This window comes from Vidua macroura, chromosome 13, assembly GCF_024509145.1.
Source record: "Vidua macroura isolate BioBank_ID:100142 chromosome 13, ASM2450914v1, whole genome shotgun sequence".
Classification (NCBI taxonomy): domain Eukaryota; kingdom Metazoa; phylum Chordata; class Aves; order Passeriformes; family Viduidae; genus Vidua; species Vidua macroura.
The window spans coordinates 21,596,541-21,614,621 of record NC_071583.1 but is presented as its reverse complement, the minus strand read 5'-3'; the positions used below and the strand labels follow the sequence as shown (position 1 = coordinate 21,614,621).

Sequence of the window (18,081 nt, the reverse complement as noted above, 5' to 3'; positions counted from 1 at the left end):
TCAAACATGTAATTGTTTTTATTATGCTTGCTGTTTGCTCACCAGTTCATTACCGATTGTTTTTGACACTGGAAGAAAGTCCAAGCCGCACTTGCTGTATGAAAGGATGATGAAGCTGTAGGGCTCCTGACCATGGGAGTGAAGCATCTCCCCATCCCACAGGGACACACACACACCACCTTTATGGGGCTGCTTAGGAATTGCAGTGGTCTAACTAGTAGAGGTTTGTCTCTGTTCAGTCATCACTATGCTTTAGAAATTAGTTCTTCCCGTGGTGCACCAATGAGTGTCCCAATCCCTGTGCTTTTGCCACCAAATGTGCCCAATGGGTGTAACCTGGGGCAAAGACTGATGGAATTTTCCTCACAAGCTGCCAAATCCTTTTCAGGCAGCACAGTACAGCTGCCCAAGTGTCACTGTCCCATGGCTGGTCACGGAACTGGCTCTTGATGCAACCTAGCCTTCCTTTCATCAGGTAGCTCAGCCATAGGGGAACACCTTGTCCCATGGCCTTGGTTATCCTCAGGACGACTCGGAGGACGTGGTTTGGTCCCTGTCGGTGAGCAGAGAACGCCTTGTAGCAGGTATTCCACCTCTAGATGCAGAAAACTGGGAACAGTGAGGTGCTGCAAGCTCTCAGTATGGTGTGGGGCTGGTGCCAGCCTTCTCCTGTGACCTTCTGTCCTCTCCGTGCTGTTGTGGCACCGCCCGCCGCACCGGAACGTCTCCCCCCCATTCACACTCTGGGGCACGGGCCTCATCTTTCATACCCAGCCGACTCCGATGCTTTCTCAAACCCGCCTCAAAAGCCCTCCTGAGCGTGGTCCGGGCCGCCAGGGTGTGTACAAAGGCTGTGTGCATGGGGCCTGTGCCCGAATTTGTATCCGGGGTCACTTGGGGGCTCCTGGGGTGCGTTCGCTGTCGGGCCAGGCCGCCCCCAGGCACGGCCGGCCCTACGCTCTCGCCGTCGCGCTACCTCGCGTCGCCCGGCAGAGGTCGCGCTCCTCCACGTCCGCCACCACCCTCGCTTGTCGCGATGCTTGCCGGGAGCTGTAGTCCGGCGAGCCGCGCAGCGCGCGGCGCGCCGATCACCGAGGACTCCCGCTCCCAGCGTCCCGCGGGGCGCCGGCCCGGCCGTGCCTTTTGAATGATTTCACTGCGCTCGGCGTTTGCGGCGAGCGGGATCCAGGGAGGATCCGCGGCGGGAGCAGCGCGCTCCTGGCCTGTCGATGGCGGCCCGAGCGGGCCCTGCCGTGGCCGCCTGCGAGCCGTGCCGCTGCTAGGAGTGGTAAACTTAGGTTAGGAGGGCTGCGCGTTCACCCCTTCGCCCAACCGCCTCGGCGGCCGGCGGCCCCTCCGCCGACATGTCGCTGGCCATGGAGGAGGAGGAGTACGCCCGGCTGGTGATGGAGTCGGAGCCCGAGTGGCTGCGGAGCGAGATCAAGCGTCTCTTCCAGGAGCTGGGCGAGACCACCCGGGAGAAGATCCAGGCGGCGGAGTACGGGCTGGCAGTGCTGGAGGAGAAGCAGCAGTTGAAGCAGCAGTATGAGGAGCTGGAGCTGGAGTACGAGACCATCCGCACCGAGATGGAGCAGCTGAAGGAGGTGAGGCGGGGGCGGCGGCAGGTGGGCGGCCTGGATCCGAGCGCGGCCGTGGCGGGTGGAAGGGCGAAGGTAGCGCGAAGCAGTGGGAACGGGGCTGGTTTGGAGTCGGGGGGCGGCAGCTTGAGGGGCCCTGGGGCTGCTGTGGGGCGACCGGCGGGTTCCCAGGCTTCGGCCTGGCTCCGGCAGAGCGGTTGCCCGTTCCCCAAAATGACAGCTCCGAGGTGCCTGGCTGCAAGCCAGCCCAGAAGAGGGAAAGGATGGAAAAAAAAGGCCTTTCTGCTCCGAGCTTCGCTCCTGTGAAGAGGGATATGGGAAGCGGGTAGACCCTTTTCTTTCTCGTTCTGTCCCGTTCCGTTTCGCCTCGAGATCCGGTAGGTGGGCCGCCCCAGGACTGCTCTAGGGCCGAGAAGCCCGGTCGGGGTTGCCCCTCCCCGGGATTGGGGCTGCCGCCGCCGCGCCCCCGGGCGAAACACAAGCAGGCGGCGGGGGGCGAGGGCCGGGACCAAGGTGCGGTGGCGATGCAGTCATATGCCTGCTTTTGTGTGGAAGGAGAAATCTTACGTTGGTGTTAATCACTTCCTCAATGGGGACCACCACAAAAATAATACAGCAGACTTCAGATCATATGGCTTTGTTTTGGTGCAGGTCCTGCCGTTGGCATATTTTTTTATTACTTTCTATTTTAAGGGAAATTCCAGAACTAATTTGTAGAGGAGAGTAAAGTTTGACAGTAGAAATGCTGTATTAGGCAATTTGCACGTTAAGTTTTTCTCGTGCAAGATCTCCTCTAGGTGTAGAATGCGGGAAAAGTGCTGTCCAGGGAATAGTCAGAGAATGCAGACTGGTGGTTTGCACTCCTTATGAGCTGATTCTGTCAGCCCACCGTAGAGCATGGCCCATGGGAACTTGTCTGCATGTAGCTTTGTTTGGTTCAGTGATTTGGCATACTGGCAGACCTTGTGCTGCTTTTCAGCTGATTTAGGCCTTGCCTTGATTGTAAAACATCTGATACAGCCTAAGAGGTGAATATAGGTGGATTTGACCTTTACAAATTGTATCCAATGGGACTTAGCTTTAGTTTATTCAGTTGGAGATGGATTTTAAGTAAAATCAGAATACAGTATTTCAAAGGAAAAGTAAATCCTTGTTACAGACTGGTACAAAATCAGCTGAATTGGTAAACCTCCCTTCCTGCTTACTATATATCTTTTGGCCTTGTAAATAAAGCTTTATTTTGCTTTTATTGTATTAAACAAGCATAAACAAAGAGGTTAATTACTTTGAATCACATGGCTATAAACTTTTTAACTAAATATGCAAGCTGAACGGATATGCTGCTGTTCCTAAAGCCACTTGAGACCAGCACAGTTACAGCAGCATACAGGAGCAGAAACTTGGAAGTCAAGGGCAGAGGCAGTTGTAGAGTTGAGCTCAAGGGAGAGAAAAGTCAGTAAACCCAGTTGGTAGGTGGAATGCAAGACAGTGTGGAGAGGTTACGGGACTAGTCCAACCTCATTCAGCAAGGCAGTGCCTGACACACCAGTGGGAACCAGGATGTTTCCATCACAGGTAGTGGCTTTAGTCACTGGGCTGTGCTATGTGTGTTTGGGCATTACATGTTTTGACTTGCAGATGGAAAAAAGCTTCATGATACTGTCTTTTCATTCTTTTAGGGCTGTAACAATTGTGAAGCTTGTAAAAGAGATTAAAAAGAAAAGGCAGAATCAGCAATGATTCACTCTTTTTTTGCTTTTAACATTTTGAAGGATTTGCTTTGTGTGCTAATGTCCTGCTCTGATTAAGTCAAAACCTGGGAAGCAGACAATTCTGGGAACAACTGGAGGACTCTGATAGCCTGCTCAGGGAAAGAGCATTGCTCCTCTAGCTTTCTTGTGATGCTGTGCAGGAATCTGGTTTGCTGTAGATCTTGTAAACCTTTAGCAGATGTATGAAGCATCTGCTCGGAGAAGGAGTTTATCATCTTTGATGTTTTATGCAACTTCTTGTTTTTCCTCCACTCAGCTAGAGGAGTGCTGCATATACGACTTGTCATACATGTCACATTCCAACCTAAAGGGACTCCACCTTGGGTTACTTAAGTTGTTCTTGGGGAATGTGAGAGATTGATGTGAAACTAGAACAGTATTGCTTTCCATCTCTTGCTTCTGAACTGTAACTTCATGCAGGTTTTTAAGATATAGCCCTTTTAGTCTCTATAGAGCTTACTTTGTTCATTTATGTTGAGAGAGCTAAGTGGCACAAGGCCACGTTAGGCAGGGTGCGGGGCAAACAAGCAGTGGTTTTCTGTCCTGCTGGGTATTGTAGATTTGGATATGCTTTAATTAGTTTAATATTATGAAAAACTCCTGTATCATGGCCCTATTCATACCGTAGGTAAATGTGTTCAGAGCGTGGGAACTTTGTAAGGCAGTTTGTTGAAAGTACAGGCTTTTCTGCTATAGTCATCAGATCTTTCTGGCGAGATTCTTCTCCCTGCCACCCAGTGAAATTCAGAAATTTCAGAGTCTTAATCTCCACTGTTGTATCCCTTTGGTGAGTGTGAATGGCATTGTCAGAGCCATTTGGCTCCCATTTGGTAAAGGTGCCAGTGTGCTCTCAGTATTTGCAATCCAAGTTGTCCTGGTGAAAATAGGGAGCTGCTCTGTCCTTGCGCTGCTGAGCCTTCTCACCAACCCCTTTTTAAGGGGTCAGGTTTTCTCTGAGTTTGTTCTTTCACTTGTATGTATACTGACTTGATCTGATATATTTTTTAAGGTACTTTCTGCTGCATTTCTTCTGTCATTTTATTTGACAGAACAAAACTGAGATACAAACTGTCTTCTCAGGTAGACTTACTGTTATTTGCAGTACCATCTTTGCTTTTGTAAAAGGGAATTAATTTCAAACTATAGTAAGGATTATGATAAATGTTTTCCCTCGTTCAGAGAAATAAGATAATGTAGTATTTCACTACAAGAAAACCAGTATGTTGTGAACATATAACTTTATTCATTTTTTACTCCATCTAGGAGATGAAGTAACTAAGTTTTTTTCTGTAGGCTTTGTTTCAGCTGGTAAAGCCTTTGTGATATTGCTAATTGTATAAATGACGGGGCTGACTACATGCCTGAGCTGGGACATTTTTCTTACATACAATCGCACCTTTGTGCACTCCAGCTCACAAAAGTGATTGCCTGAGGATTCAGTTATTGCTTTCCTGATGATTTGTGGGGGAATGTGGCATGGAAGGTTTGTTTGAAAAAGAGGTTATCTGCTTTGCTCAGTACTTCAGGGTTGCTTCAAGATGTCAGATTTATAACCAACTACTAGCTCGGTTATGAAACTGGCTGCTGTCCAAAGCTTCTTTCTGATTAAGAGATTATGTTGTATTGGTGGTTGTAGAATTGTGTTTAAACCCTTGGAAAACATGGGTGCTATGATTAATTATTCCTGTAACATTGCAAAAATTCATAAGTGGACTATGTATATCCTTAAAGTCTAAAAGCACATGCCAGTATGTCACAGTTAGTGTAATGTAGATGGTTTTTAAGGGGGGAGCAAGCTTACAAGAGTACTGGCAGTGATTTCCACGGGGCTCTTAATTTCTTAGTATGGTAACAGTGGCCCTTGTTTCTGTTTTTTGCCTTTAAGAATCATGTATTGATTAAGAATCATGTATTGACTTAAATGTCATTTTATGACTTCTCTGTAGATGATTCCTGGGTAATCTTGCAAGCTGACTTTGAAAGAAACACTCAGGTAACACCTTGCTGCTTCATTTCCCATGAAGCCTAAGTGGGGCATATGATGCAGATGAGATTATGTGTCCCAGGCTGTAATATTTGTGCTGTTTGAGTTTATATTGAGGTGGGGTGTAGAAGATCTGTGATCACTGACAGAAGTTTTGCTTAATTGACTTACATATGTACTAGTTAATTGGGTACGTTATATTTCATCCAGGCTGGTTTAACATTTCATTATGTTACATTTTATTAATGCAGGGTTTAACTGTGGTTCTTCAGAAGTGAAGGAGAAATCATTGCCTTTCCTGTCTACCTCATGTAGTGCTGTGTACCTTGTAGACAGACATTGTAAACTGCTTGCTGAAGTAGCAGTGAGTTTCCCCACTGGATTTGTCAGAGCATTTTGGCAGTTTGTACTGCTGTGCTCATTTTGTGTGTAAGGACATAAAGGCAAAGAGGGAAGAAACAGCTAGGCTATAGGTACCTAACAAACCCATGACAGACTGGGATTAGACCCTCTGTGCACATGAATCAATGCTGGATTGACCAAGTCTTTGTATTTAATAATGGTAAATAATGATGTTCAGTTGCAGTACCTCTAAGGCCTCAGGTACACGTCTGCAGCTTCTTCCTAATAAATATTCAGGTGATGTATTGATTCCTTATGAAAGGAAAGGACGTTAATGTTGTTTGAGATTGCCTCTAACTTTGCAGCACTGTTAAAATCAAAGGATTTAATGCATAAAATAAATGTTTATTTAAATAGAACAGCTTAGGTGAAATTTAATTCTGGTTATACAGAAGTAAATCTGGAGTAGGAAAAGTACAACTGCAAATTGAATTTAGGAAACTGATAGCAATTTTGCACATACTAATAGAAAATGGTTATGCTTTCCTGAATCTGTCTTGAGGACTTCATGGTGTTACTTGGACTTCAATACCTGCCACACTTGAAATGTTGGAACATAATTGCTGTCTCTACTGTCAAATCAGACTGAAGGCTGTGGGTGGGGTAAGCAAAATATTCCTGTGTGAATTAAACCTCTTATATTTTGATAAATTGTAATTGCTTTATATGAAGAATAGAGGCACCCCTGATATTAATCTGATATTTGCAGTGATATAGACACTTAGTACCATGTTTTGGAAAAGCTACTTTTCCCACATATCCTTATTTAGGAAAAAAAACAAAATGCGAAAAATTAAACATTCCAGTTTTTCCTGGTGTACTGCAAATAGTAACCTGTAATGTTTCATGTTACTAAATTAATTTTATTTGTCAGTGATCCTTTAATTGCCTTTCTTAAAAATAATAAATAATATTAATGAAGTGATGATTTCAGATTATTTTATGAAATTGCTGGATGTTCTTCTTGGTCTTTTTCTGATAAAATTAATTATATCTTATGTATTAGAACAACCATAAGTATTTGGATGAATAGTAAGGACCTTCAGGTGGAATTATTTTAAAAACCCCCATGTTTCTGCAGAAGTAGTTTTCCCTAAACTGCTGTATGTAGTCTCAGCTGAGAGCTGGGTCTTGGGGAAAAGTAATTTTTTACTTTTCGTTTGCAGTGTTTGTCTGTGCCTTGGCCCAAAATGAGGTGTGTCCCTGACCTCCAGCAAACATTAGATAATTTGTTTCTAAGTTTCTTCGTTAAGTTTAACCCAAGGTTCCAATGTTTGGCAGCAGTAGTGCAACTTGCTACCTATTTTTTCCCTGGAAGTGTGGCAGCACTGAGTGTTTGCTGTCCAGTGGAGGGGATATAGTAAAACTATGCTGTAGAACTGAGTCAGATTTTCTTTGTTATTTTTCTTTCTTTTGGTTTTGTTCTTAAATTAGGTCAGAACCCCATTTTGGGTCACAGGCATGTTGTACATGGCTGTGCAGGTACCGCCTCACCTAGAGTGTGTTAAAGAAGCAGCAAACAAGGAATGAGAAGAGCATCTTCAGCTAGTCTTTCTGCTGAGCTTGGCGGTGAAGCTGCTGCCTTAGCAGCACAGGCAGCAGCTGCACAGCAAGCAGGGTCTGTCTGGCCTGGCTGCTGGGAATTAGCAGTACTAGGGATGCTGCAGTGGCAACGTTGTTGTCAAGCTGGTGGCTTTGGTTGAGGTCTGTCCTGGGATGTAGTCTCTCTTGTAGCATTTCTTGTGTTTACTCAAATAAATTGTTCATTAGAGCCTTGCATCTGGCATCCTTCAATGTGCGGTCTCAGATGAGGGTACCTGGGAGCTGGGACTTGAAGGTGGGATGGGAGGTTGCCTGGGTGTTCAGAGAACGGAGGCAGACCATCTTTGCATAAGAAACACTAGACCAAATGCTGCATGCTTGTGGCTTCTCTGTACAGGAGCTGCAGGGGAAGATTCCTTCCAAGCAGTATTGCTGAGGACTGTAATGAACTCAGAGGGCTTCACAGTGGGGGATATCTGTGTGTTCCCACACCTCTGAAGTGGAAGTTTGTGCAGCCCCCTGATGTGGCAGACGTCCTGCCTGGAACCTGAAAGTCTTAAACCTAGAGTCACTGGTGTTTTGTCACATGGGCTGTTGTGGTTTCCTTATTTCAAATATTGATTCATCCTTTCAAAATCTATGGAGACATGCTGGCTAGTTTCAGGGGTATTAATACCCAAGATATCTCTTTGACTTAATATTCAAAATATCCCTTTGACCAGACTTTCTTCTAGTCTGCAAGAGAATTCTAATGATTTGGAAAATTGTCTGATTTTACTAGGAGGAGGCAGGAGGGTGGGAACAACAGTTCTCAAGTCTGTGCACTGCCCCCAGACTTAATAGGTTCACCATTTCCTCTTTCACTATGTGAAAGTGGATGTGAGCTTGTGACTAATCTGTAGCAGCTTCAGGCTGTAAGATGACTTCCAGAGGGTGATGCATACTCCAGGCATTCATTTGCTTTCTTTCTCTGCTTTTGGCAGAGTGCGGAGAATTGTTTGTTCAGATTTGGTAACCCAGCAACAGAGGAATATAGTGTGGGTTTGAAATATGGTCTACAAAACCTCAGCAGAGGGAAATGACATAGATCAACTCTGCTATCCAAATGAATGGAGGACCCTCCATTTCAGAGAAGAGCTGAAGTTTTAGGTGTAATAGCTGTAAACTGTGGCTTTTTTTCTTTGTTTCCCCATTCTCCAGCTCATCTTCCTTCTTTCTACCTCCAACTTTCCTCCTCCTCTCTTTTCAGCTGCTTTCTGGCTGAAATATACACCAGGTAGCGGATGTCAGGCTCACCTCACTTTGGAGTGGGGACTTACCTGAGGGGTTTTCTAAAAGGTGTGGACTGTCTTGCCCACAAACAGATGGGTTTACCACTGGGGCTCTGAGCAAGCAGGCACATGGGGCTAATTTGGAATGTTTGCCCCCAGTGTAGTTGAAGCTCAGTGTGGGAATGGATGTGGATTCTCTGCAGTCCTGTGTCCATATTCGGAAAGCAGCTGTGCCATACGAGGACCTATACAGCTCTCGTTGAAACAAGTGGTGTGTCTGGTGGAGTGCTGAGTTGTGCTGGATGACCCATGCATGCTGAAGTCCTTGGTCTCCTTAAATGATTTTTTTTCACTCCTCAGTTATTGCCAATGTGCTTGGCAAGCTCCCAGCATGGTGCAGAGTGCTGTGCTGTAGGCAGTGAGACAGTATTTGGTAAGTTCATTAGGAAGTCCTTCTGCATGTTCAGTGTCAGTGGTGTACGGAACTGGGCCTGTAGTTCATCTCTGGCTCCAAGGCAGAGAAGTATACTGAGCTAATACCATAACTTGTGTCCAACCTGTTCAAACCAAACAAGATTTATTACTTCCTGTGCACAGAGAATTTGCTACATCTGATTTTCCAAGGTCAGAATCCACTATATTTTCTGATGATGAAGAATGATGTTTGTGTGGAGCTTGTTCTGTTGTATGAATGGATAATTCTAAACCAGAAGGGATTTTCTTGCATCTTGCTGCACAAGGCTATGTGTGTTTTGAGGGAGAAATTTGGTTGTGATGCCCAGAGTGGCTGAGTAGCATGACGTATCTGTAGTCCACTCAGCCCTCTAGCTCTTGGAAGCTGTGGGCAAAACTTCTCAACAATGTGATATTAGGAAGGAAATTATAAAATCCATTTTCAAGCAGTCAGTATATAATTATTTAGTGGTTTTCTATGATGTCATTTGGAGAGAGCATTTGGCCTCTGAAATAGGAATTGGCTATTGTTGGATGAGTGTGACTGTCCCCAACAAGTCACAAGCAGTAACAAGAGTGTCATATGGCATGTACCCTCAGCTTTGGTACATACTATCAAACAAAGAAAGGTCATCTTGCCAGAACATACTTCCCTAATAAATGTAGGCCTCTGATTCAGCAGAAATCATGCAGCAGCAGTCCAGATTTGAATTTTTCTCTGGTTCAGTTTAATACAGTAGCTTTATGAGACTTGTATCCATGTGAATAAAAGCTTCTGTCTAACTTGTATCTTGGTTCACTGTGGTAACAGCTGTGCAAAACAATTCCACTTGGCTCCCTTTTGGAGATGCTTTCAGAAAGTACATGGTTTTAACCAAGAAATGGCTAGCCAGCTTCACATGAAAGTTTGTCTTTGCAGACAGATAAGTCAAGTCTGTCAGTGGTGGGGAGCTGATTTTTGTCTTACACCAGATTTGCCTGTTAATAGCTTGGTATTCTCTTGCTCAAGGTGGTCTATTGGGGCAGGCATGCTAGGTGCTGTGACGGTGGGCAGCAGAGATGGGATGTTACCTGAGAAGGTGCCACACTGCAGTGCATAGCTGACTTAGAAACTGATGAGAGATTGTATTTTTTGAGTGAGATTCACGTTGCAGTGGTTGGCATAGATGAAAAGGGTTCAGGACGTGCTGATGAGGACATCTGCAGGTAGGAAGGTTCATATGGATGCACTAGACACTTCTGGCTCTTGATGCAGTTTACAGGGTTGATTATAACATCTGCTTCCACCTGAAGCTCTGACACATGCCTTTCACACATATTTGACTCAGGTGCAAAATGCAAAATATAAGGCATTTTTGCAAGTTTCTTCTTTAGGAGTTACTGATACCTCCTTTTTTTGCATGTATGTTCCATACTAATTGAGTCCAGTTCAGGAAGCTACTTAAAGGTGGGCTGAAGCCAAAATATCCAAACTATTGCCTGGGAAACAGGACCACTTGCACTTAATGGCTAAATTAGAGCAGTGTTTGAGAAGTAAGATTGTTTTAAAACATTCCCCCTCCTCCCTTTGTTGTGGATACAACAAAGTCTTGTTCTAAGATTGTTCAGTAATCATAGAAATATTTTAAGACCAGATTTGAATGACTTGGAACAAATCAAGCTGTGGAGTTGTTCAGCTCTAGCCTCCAGTATTATTTGAATTGCTACAGAGCAGTCCATAAAAACTAAAGACTGAGCCATAGCACATACATAAGTAACCACAAACACAATGTGCCATATGTAACGTATTTTCTATTCTTTGCCCATAGGTTATGTGGCCTTCATCTTGGGAGTCACTGAAATCCCAACTGGACAATGTCCTGAGCATGTTTTTAGTGGTGACCCTGCTTTAAGCAGGAAGGTTGGAGTATATAACCTTCAAGATCTCCCTTCCAGTCTTCAGTATCTACAATTCTGTTACTTTGTTGCTTATATGTGTATGTTTTTTACATACTGTGCTTTAAAATATGCCCCATAGTTTAAATTCTGAAGTTTGAACTAATTTTTATGGTTCACCCCCTCCTGCTCTGTTTAGTCAGTGAATACACACTGAAGGATTGAGTAGCTGAATCTACATTTTACTGAGTAGAGCATGTGAGAAATATTAGTTGTGTGTCTGGACTTCAGGAAGGCTGAAGGAATGCTGTCTACTGTGACACTTGCAGTATTACCCCTTATGAAAGGAATACAGAGAAGAGTTAATCATCTGTCATTGTCAGGAATTTATTTCATGGGTTTTATAGTTTTATTCCTGCATGTAGGCTTTTGCAGTGATCCTACTAATCACTCTGATGTTTGGCGATTTTGAAGCCCTCCTCGCATCTCTGTGTGTATTCTGCATCATTCAATTCTCTATACTTCTGAACTGCTAATGTAATTCTGTAAACAATGTGAATGAATTGTGGTTACCTTTAACTTCTGTGGGGTTCTGGAGTAGGAAAAATCCTGTATTTCAAGATTAATTTTCACTCATGTGAGCCGTAACACTTTTCTGTCCTTCAGGGTTCACAGTGGAGGTAAGCACAGTAATGAATTGGAGGGAAACTATAGCTAGGACTTTTCATGGCTTGACTGGCTTAAGTACATATCTTATGGTCTCTTCTTTCTGAAATCTGGGAGGGTTTTAGGAAGTAGAGAGAGCCTCTGAAGGCTGGGTTGTAGAGTTTTTTTCAAGGCTGCTGGGATAGTGGACTTGACCATTATCTGTCCTGGAAGTTTGGAGGAAAACTTTCCCATTGAAATATTTTGATTTCCAGGCTCACATGGAAAGGGAGAGTGCAGCTTTCCTAGCAGTGTTATGTTTCAGACAACTTTTCCACCTGGGCACTTAATAATACATCAATTTATTCTTATTTTCTCTCTGTAGAAGGAGACAAGGAGAAGTGCCTGCTCATTTCACTTGGGAAACAGGTAGAAGCCAAACTGTAAGAGTACAGTAAAGGAATTTTGTGGGTCACAGTGGCTATTATATACAGACACACACACACACACACACATACACACACACACACACACACACACATATATATATATATAATAGCTACTCCACTTGTTTGTAGCTGGTTGTTCTAATGTAGACTGTGTGGCCAAGTGCTCTAAAATATAAATGCCTTATTGGGACTGAAGCAAATGGACCCTTTTAATATGACACAAAGCCTGTTAACATTAAAATTGATCTGATGTTCCCTTTGACCTCCCTACTGTTAGGGTTTTTGGGGAGGATAGTGAGGCATTAATTCCTTTCATATTCCTCAGTGTGAGAGACTACAGCTGAGGAACATCTTGGAATCTGGCTCATCCAGGGAGGCTTTTGGGGGCTTTTGGAGCTTCTGTGAGGCATCTGTTTGCTTTTAAGGTTCTTGGTTCTGGATTTGTGAGAACTGGCCTCAAAGAGCATTTATCAGCCCTGTGATCTGCCACTCTCAATGTGGCTGTGTATGCCCTTTTTCCCACAATAGACCTGAAACAACATTACGGTTGACACTATATTTCTATGTGTGCTTCATGAGAAATGTATTTTCTTGATTTATTATCATTGTTCTCTGTGGCAAGGGTCATCTCCATAGAAAGTGATTAATTTGATGAAAGTATTTTTCTTGCCCTGAGCTCCATTTGTTGCCTGGTACCATGCTGTGCTAGTCATGTGTTAGCTTTGTCTTACTGCACATAACGTTAGGCTTTGTATGAAGAATGTGGCCTTAATCTTCAGCAGGTACTGTTGAACAAGGGAACAGGGCATTCATGAGATGTGGAGTTCATGCAGATCCAAGTTTTATTGCATTGCCTCTTAGTTCAATGACGTTCTAAAGCTAGATTTTACTTCTAAAGGATTCCAGAGCTATTGGGAACAGCTTAGTACTTGGTGTCTGTGTACCCAGGAATGCTCTCCAGTGCTCAGGCTTAGGTTGTTTAACTCTTGAATTGTTTAATTTCTCTACTTGTGTTTTAAGAACTGTCTTAATGCTACCTTTGGAACTGGTGCTGCAGCAGTGTAGTTGTAGTGTTTTCCTATTGGATTACTGATCTAGTGTCTTGAAATTTCAGGTCTGTAGATAATAGATTTATGTCTGTTTCTCTTTGTTTTTGCTGTGCAGAAGACTGCAGTAATAATGGAAAAGTTATGTTTGAGGAATTTGAATAGCATCTGTGGGGATGGCTAGAGTTCCTATTGGATTACTGATCTAGTGTCTTGAAATTTCAGGTCTGTAAATCTGTTTTTGCAGTGCAGAAGACTGCAGTAATAATGGAAAAGTTATATTTGAAGAATTTGAATAACATCTGTAGGGATGGCTTGAGTTCCTCTTACTCAATTTCTTTCATTTTTTTATTTAACTTTGTGACCTTCATGTGCCTAAAACTAATGTCTGTTTATAATGCAATAAATCAACTTGCTGAAATTCAAGCTCTAAATATGAAATGAACTTCTGGAGAGACAGAATTCTTCCTTGTATTCTTAAAAAGTAACACTGGTCTGCTTCATTGTGTCCTAGAGTACAAGATGAGACTCTCAGTTCTATGTTGGGATTGATCATAATTTTATTTTGGATTAATTGTGCTTTAGACATCAGTCCTGTATGGATGTATCCAGTGTTTCATTTGAGAATGAGCAGCAAAGGTAGCAGTGACAGTGAATACAAAGAAGTGTAATAATGTCAGAGGATAACTAATAATATACTCTTGAGTTTCTTCTAAGGTGTTCTTGAGTACAATGCCAGGCTACTTGGTGTTGAACTTTAAAAACTTGGAAGTTTTTAGAAAGAATGCCCTGAGAAAATTACACAATTACTGGTCAGATTTTCTTCCAGGGTAGGAGACAAACTTCAGCCATAGGCTAATAAACTGGAAGCAGTTAGGACGCAAAGAGGATGAGCCTGCCCTTTCATATCTGAAGTGGACAAGCAGCTTACAGGCTTATGTCTCTTCTTCCCACTCCTACTTCATCCTGCATTTTGTTTTGTTCCTCTTCCTTGGTTTCCTGTTGAATTCCATTGCAGTCGCTGATGATCCTGCTGCTGCTGTTACCCTGTGCCACTGTCTTGACTGTCATCTCTTATCTTTTCCCTTGGACACATGCTCTTTGCCTCTTCCTTACAAGATTTGCTTTCTCCCTTGACACTAGTACTTCTCATGGCTCCTCATCTAATCAGACACATAGTTTTCTTCTCCAGCTCCCAGCCTCCATGCCGCAGAGTTCTTTCTCCCGTCACTGGTTCCCAGTAAGCTGAGATGGCTCAGCCAGCTGGTCAGTGGCTTCATCTTTCAGGCCTGAGGCTGTCAGAAATGCCAGGCACTGCCCGGCATGGGTAAGAAGTGGAGAGGAAGGGGATTAAAACTTGGTTTAAGGCCTTCTCTATGTATAGAAATGATTAATTTTCATTGAACTTTTGAAAAAAAAAGCTGGCTTGAGTTAAACTGCTGTAGGCTTTGGGATATCCTATGCCAGCCTAAACTTCGATTAATCCAGCGCAGATGTGAAACACACATTACTGCTGCAGCAAAATCTGTTTGAACAAGAATTACATTTTCCTAGGTGCCAATCTAGAAGAGCATTTTACTTTGCTCCAAATTAGAAGACATTTGTAACAGGCTCCTGAGCAGCAATGGGCTACTGGGAACTCTTGGCAGGGATCTGGCAACCTTCCACCTGAGGCATGTCATGTATCTGCTTTAGCAGAGTTCTCGGTGCCAGAAAATACAGCATGACACCTCTCTTGCCCTGTCACCAGAGAATAGCAGAGCTGAGGTCAGTGGGGATCTTCCTCTGCTGACTGGGCTAGACTGATACCAGAAGGCAGGAAGATCCAATACTGGATCTTTGCCCAAACCAGCTGGGTCCCACCGGGCAGAGCTCTGAGTGGTACTGGCAGCTGAGCCCTTCTGAAGGCTTTGGCTCCTCAGTGCACTGTGGCAACCCCACATATCCTGCCCAATCTGAATGCCAATGAATGAGGGGTTTGTCTCTGCAGTTGTAATGCAGCTGTGTGGCCCCTGCATTCTGCCCTATCAGTCCAGTGGCCTTGAGCAGCTGTCTGGGGACAGCATGGGCTGGCTCTCTGCTGCTAGCCTGGGAGCTGTCACTGACTGCCTGGAAGCTTTGCAGGATAAAGGTTTTTCATTGCTGCCAGTGTCTGCCAACTCCTATTGCAATTAAAGGGTAATCTTTTCTAAATGGTGCTAAATTAAGGCTTAATCCCTCCCTCACGCCACATAATAGGATGAATCCCTGGTTTTCTGAAAACAGCTTATTGTTTGGGCCACTGTCCAACCAACCTGTACAACAATGGTCCTGGATGGTTTGTTTGTGGAGAGGACTCGTGCTTTTTGATTGGTCTGCCTGTAAATGCAACTCCAAAGTCCCCTATGAGGTGTATGGAGAAGTAGTTATTTCCCACTTCCTTGTATGGCTCATACCATATGAAACTTGGGAGGTACCTGTTGCTGAAGTCCTTACCCTGGATGCTGTGGTGATGGGAGATGACTTTGCCTGTGACTGTGTGTGCTGGGTCCATGCTGTTGGCTGTCCACTCACTAGCCACCAGCCATGTGCTGTGTAAGTGTTGCATCAAAGCAAACATTCCTGGCAGTATGGATTGGTTTATTTTAATCAAAGTAGCTGTGTGCATAAAACTGTAGTTTAAATTACTGTTGTTACATAAGGCTACTGCCACAACATAAATCAATGAGGGGGGTTAACTTTTCACTGCTCTTGGAATTGCTGATCTGGATTAATAAACAACAAATTTCACCTTTGGGGACAGGGGGAGACTGCCTTTCAAGCCCTTGTTAAGACTAGGCTTTTATGCTTCTCCTTGGGGGAACTACTGTGTCTGTAGAGCAAGATGCAGTCAAAACGTTTATTTGCTCATAAATATGTGGATTTGTTTAAAGAAAATGCAGTCAAATAAGATGGAGGGAGGGAGCAGTAATGGGGACACAAGTTTGTGGGCAGCTCATCAGTGAAACATATCCAGAAGCTTGCTTTGATTCTATGTTTTTGCGCAAGTTCCTTGAGGAGAAAAAAGTAGTTTGGAGATTTTCAGTGGGATTCTAGCAATAGGATCTGAAATATACTATTATGTAAAATCCTCTTAAAATCCTTATTATGTAAGACTTTTTTTTCCATCCTGTTCACTTATGATTCTATATAGCAGTGTCTGTAGCATTACTACAAAGATCAGACCTGGTGTGGACCTTCTTGATCAGTCTGCAGCCTAGGAGTAGGTGGCTCCTGAATAGTCTGGTCCTTGCCCAAGTGCAAGAGTGAGTGGTGCTGGCAGAGGGGTTCACATGTATCATCTCCTCAGGTGTGTGACCTTGGGTAACTGAACCTTCATAGAGATGTTTAAATTATTAATAGAGGCAACAAAACCTGCATTGCATTCCTGCTGAACATGAGGCCAGAACTTAAGATGTGTTTATTTGTTTTAGGATGCGTTTTCAGTTAGCAACCACATGAAGGGCTGCTGGCTGGAGGATAATGACAGGCATTAATGAATCTGTGACAGACATTCCCCATCTAAGAAAACAAAAACATAGGCAAAACAGAAGAGCTGATCGAACAGCTGTTGTGGTGACAAGTGGCCTTTGAATTAATGCTTGAAACAGTTAAAGAGTGGTGGTCCCTTACATGTCCAAAATCCCAAATGAAGTTTCCTGTATGCGTTTTTTTAACAGATGATAATAACATTGATTTCTTTTCTGTGGATCTGGCAGTGAGAGCACTGCTCAGGAATGTAAACATTCCTCCTGCGTCCTGCTGTTCAGCTCTGCTTTGCAGCAGTGTCCTGCCCTGTTGAAATCAAGGGTGTGATGAAATTATGAGAACAAAATGAAATCAGATCCATTATTTGGAAGAAAAATGCTTCCTTTTTATTTTTGAATAATACTTTATTGTCTCTTCATTAGTACTCCTTATAAAAAGAGAGTCTGAACTTAGCCCTTACCTCTGTGTATGCAGTTCTGTCTTGTGTTGTTGCAATCTGGGATCTGCTATTTGTGGTCAGGATTTTGTGTTTCTCATGGTGGCTGTATTTATTGCCTACCACACAAACCACATAGTTCTGCACGCCTTTATACAGGAGATGTAAATCATATAGCACCTGCATCAGTAGCACTTCATACCTGGGTTTGCAGTTGGAAGCAAATAACCATGGAGATTTCTGTCTCCTGAGATGATGAAGAACATGTAATTATTTTTAAATTTGTCTGGAGGGGGGAGAAAATCATTCCTTTATGTGTACCTAGAAAGTCTCAATATTATTAGTTGGAAATTAATTCTTTAATGAAATACAAGATTTATTTATAGTTTGACTTAGCTGTGTAAAGCTATTTTAGGAGCTCTGTGATCTGCTTTCGAAGTCTCCGAAATTCACAGACTTGATTTACTACCCTTTAATTCTGAATGTCCAAGGCCTTAAGACAAAATAACAATGTAGATTATTCAAATTTCTTGTCTTTGAAAATTTCCTTTCTAATGATTTTGGCAGTTTCTCACTATGTGTGAATCGATCATGCTCTTTCAACTCTTACTTGTTTTTCACTGGATTCTCTGAAGCACTGGTGTCATTTCAGGTTTCATACCTTGGCCTTGGACTCCCAAGACAGAGCTTTTTCAAGACATCCTTTAGAACTTGTAATGGTCCATGTTTTTGATAATTTCTAACTGTAGTTAACTGCTCTTTGTGTGTAGTTAATGTTTGCTGTGCAATTTTCTGAAAAATTTGGTAATTTCATCTTTTCTATGTTGAATCCTGTGAGTTTTGATGCATCTTTTAACTTTGAAGAATTTTTATATGTTTTTCTTTTCTGACAAGGTGCTATGCAGTTCAGCCAATAATTTAAAAATCTACACAGCTTCTCTTTACAGTCTTGTAATTAACAAAAAAAGACCACCCTTTACCATGTCCAATAATAATCAGGCTCTTGTCCTGTTATTATTCAGTCATTTATTTTAACTAATTCTGCTCTCTTTTCAGTAGCCAGCAATTGTGTTTGATTAATTTGAAATCTGAGGACAGCTT

The 18,081-nt window shown here is 43.2% G+C and overlaps 1 protein-coding gene across 5 annotated transcripts in view; it reads left to right on the top strand.

Moving 5' to 3' along the window:
* The first annotated feature begins 638 nt into the window (after positions 1-638).
* The window catches only part of BICD2 (BICD cargo adaptor 2), a 55,504-nt gene continuing 38,061 nt past the window's right edge, over positions 639-18,081 (top strand). For all 5 annotated transcript variants that reach the window (XM_053989216.1, XM_053989217.1, XM_053989220.1 and 2 more), the window contains exon 1: positions 639-1,604. In XM_053989216.1, coding sequence (XP_053845191.1) covers positions 1,365-1,604 — 240 coding nt within the window. In that variant the 5' untranslated portion in view covers positions 639-1,364. The remainder of the gene's footprint in view (positions 1,605-18,081) is intronic.